This window comes from Colobus angolensis, unplaced genomic scaffold (assembly GCF_000951035.1).
Source record: "Colobus angolensis palliatus isolate OR3802 unplaced genomic scaffold, Cang.pa_1.0 Scaffold372, whole genome shotgun sequence".
NCBI classification, from domain to species: domain Eukaryota; kingdom Metazoa; phylum Chordata; class Mammalia; order Primates; family Cercopithecidae; genus Colobus; species Colobus angolensis.
In genome coordinates, this window is record NW_012117066.1 from 1,483,222 (window position 1) to 1,484,863 (window position 1,642).

The following is a 1,642-nucleotide window of genomic DNA, read 5'->3' on the forward strand; positions in this document are numbered from 1 at the left end:
TCTCAAAAAAAAAAAAAAAAGAACCTAGACCTACCAGTAGAGGTTAAAAGCTTTACTTTTTAAATCCTGAGGTTAAGAAATTATCAGTATTTTGAAACTTACGAAATGGACAAATTGGTTGAGGCTTTTTAACATTGTAACGGAATTTTTCACTTTTCAAAATCAATTTCCAAAGGGAACCTATAGGTTGAACAGTAAGATTTATCAACAAAGCAGGGATTTAGATTTTAAAAGGTTTTCAATCTGGCCAGTTCTTCAGATTATCTCAAGAGGGAACCTTCTTATGCCTCTTCTTCCTTCATAACACTTCTCTGGCTCTCATGTCCTGTTTACAAAGATTTAAGCCCACTCTTAAAAAGGCATAAAATGCTCTTACTGACATGACCCCTGACTAACTTGCCTAATATTTTGCCATCTACCTTCCATGCACTTTAAGCTCCCCAAACTATTAATTACTTGACACCTTCCGCGCTTTTGCTTGTTCTCTGTGGCCAGACCATCTTCCCCGCCTTCTCTGTTGAACTCCTAGCCATTCAACAACACTCAGCTCACATAGCACACTTTCAGATGAGATTCAAGCATTCTCTCTCTTGCTACATTTGGCCCTTGTAGATATTTCTATTATTGCCTGTATTTTGTTGAAGCATTCATGTCTTTTATGTACTATACAGTATATAATACCTATGCATTACAATGCATTTTTATGATTCATGTTTTGGGGCATCCAGCGGCTAAAATAGGGCAAGGGTTATGTGGTCTTGGCCAGGTCCCTTTTCCTTTCCGAGCTTCAGGTTCCTCAGGTATAAAATGGGTACTAGGGCTCCATGAAGATGAAACAGAATATATGTAAAGCCCTTACATAGTGCTCAATTCATGAAAATCATCGCTGTTTACATTGTTTAGGGCCCTCAAGAGGCGCTCTAATCAGCGGGGTTGAGGAAATGCCTCTTTAAAATGACGTCATTATAGGAGACTTAAAAACCACTGCATGTCTGTACAAGTGAACAGAATCACACAGCTACCTAAAGTGGGTTCTCCTGGCATACAGTTTAGAGGTTCCACTTACAACAGGTTTCCATCAGTAGCCAAAGCAACAGAAATTTTAGATTAACAGATCACGGCTTCCGGGATTACCGCAGGGCGGGCGGGAAGCGCCTTTCCGCCCGGGTGGGAAGGCCGCGTCCCCATGGGACTGCCGGAGGGGGCTGGATCCCTATGGCCTGCGGCAAACACCACCACCTAGGCGGTTCGGGGTCCCTCTCTCGGTGACTGGTGACCAGGAGGCCGCAATCTGTTCACATAAAAGCTCTACGGAATTCCGCTCGGCCCTCACAGCTGCAGCGGACAGAACCGAAAAGGCAATTCCCGCTCGGGTCCTAGGCCCAGGTAGGCCGGGCCGTGGGGTCTCCCCGGGCTCCACGCAGGGGCGGCGGGGCGGGGCGCAGTGACGCAAAGAGGAGTGACGCGACGGCGCAACGCGACGCGGTGACGCACGCCCCTTTGTTGGCTCAGTAGCGATAGCAGCGGCCGTGGAGGTGGCGCTGGGGACTGATTTCTCTCGGAGGCCGGAGAGGAGCCGCGTCTGACTGAGGCGGGCAGCAAGCGGCCCCCTCGCTCCCTCCCTCCCTCCTCCGCGCCCTCC

At 48.4% G+C, this 1,642-nt stretch overlaps 1 protein-coding gene across 1 annotated transcript in view; it reads left to right on the forward strand.

Moving 5' to 3' along the window:
• The window catches only part of ARIH1 (ariadne RBR E3 ubiquitin protein ligase 1), a 125,752-nt gene that overhangs the window by 9,853 nt on the left and 114,257 nt on the right, over nucleotides 1-1,642 (forward strand). The window contains exon 2 of the mRNA XM_011953830.1: nucleotides 1,140-1,386. Within this exon, the coding sequence (XP_011809220.1) occupies nucleotides 1,140-1,386 (247 nt within the window). The remainder of the gene's footprint in view (nucleotides 1-1,139; nucleotides 1,387-1,642) is intronic.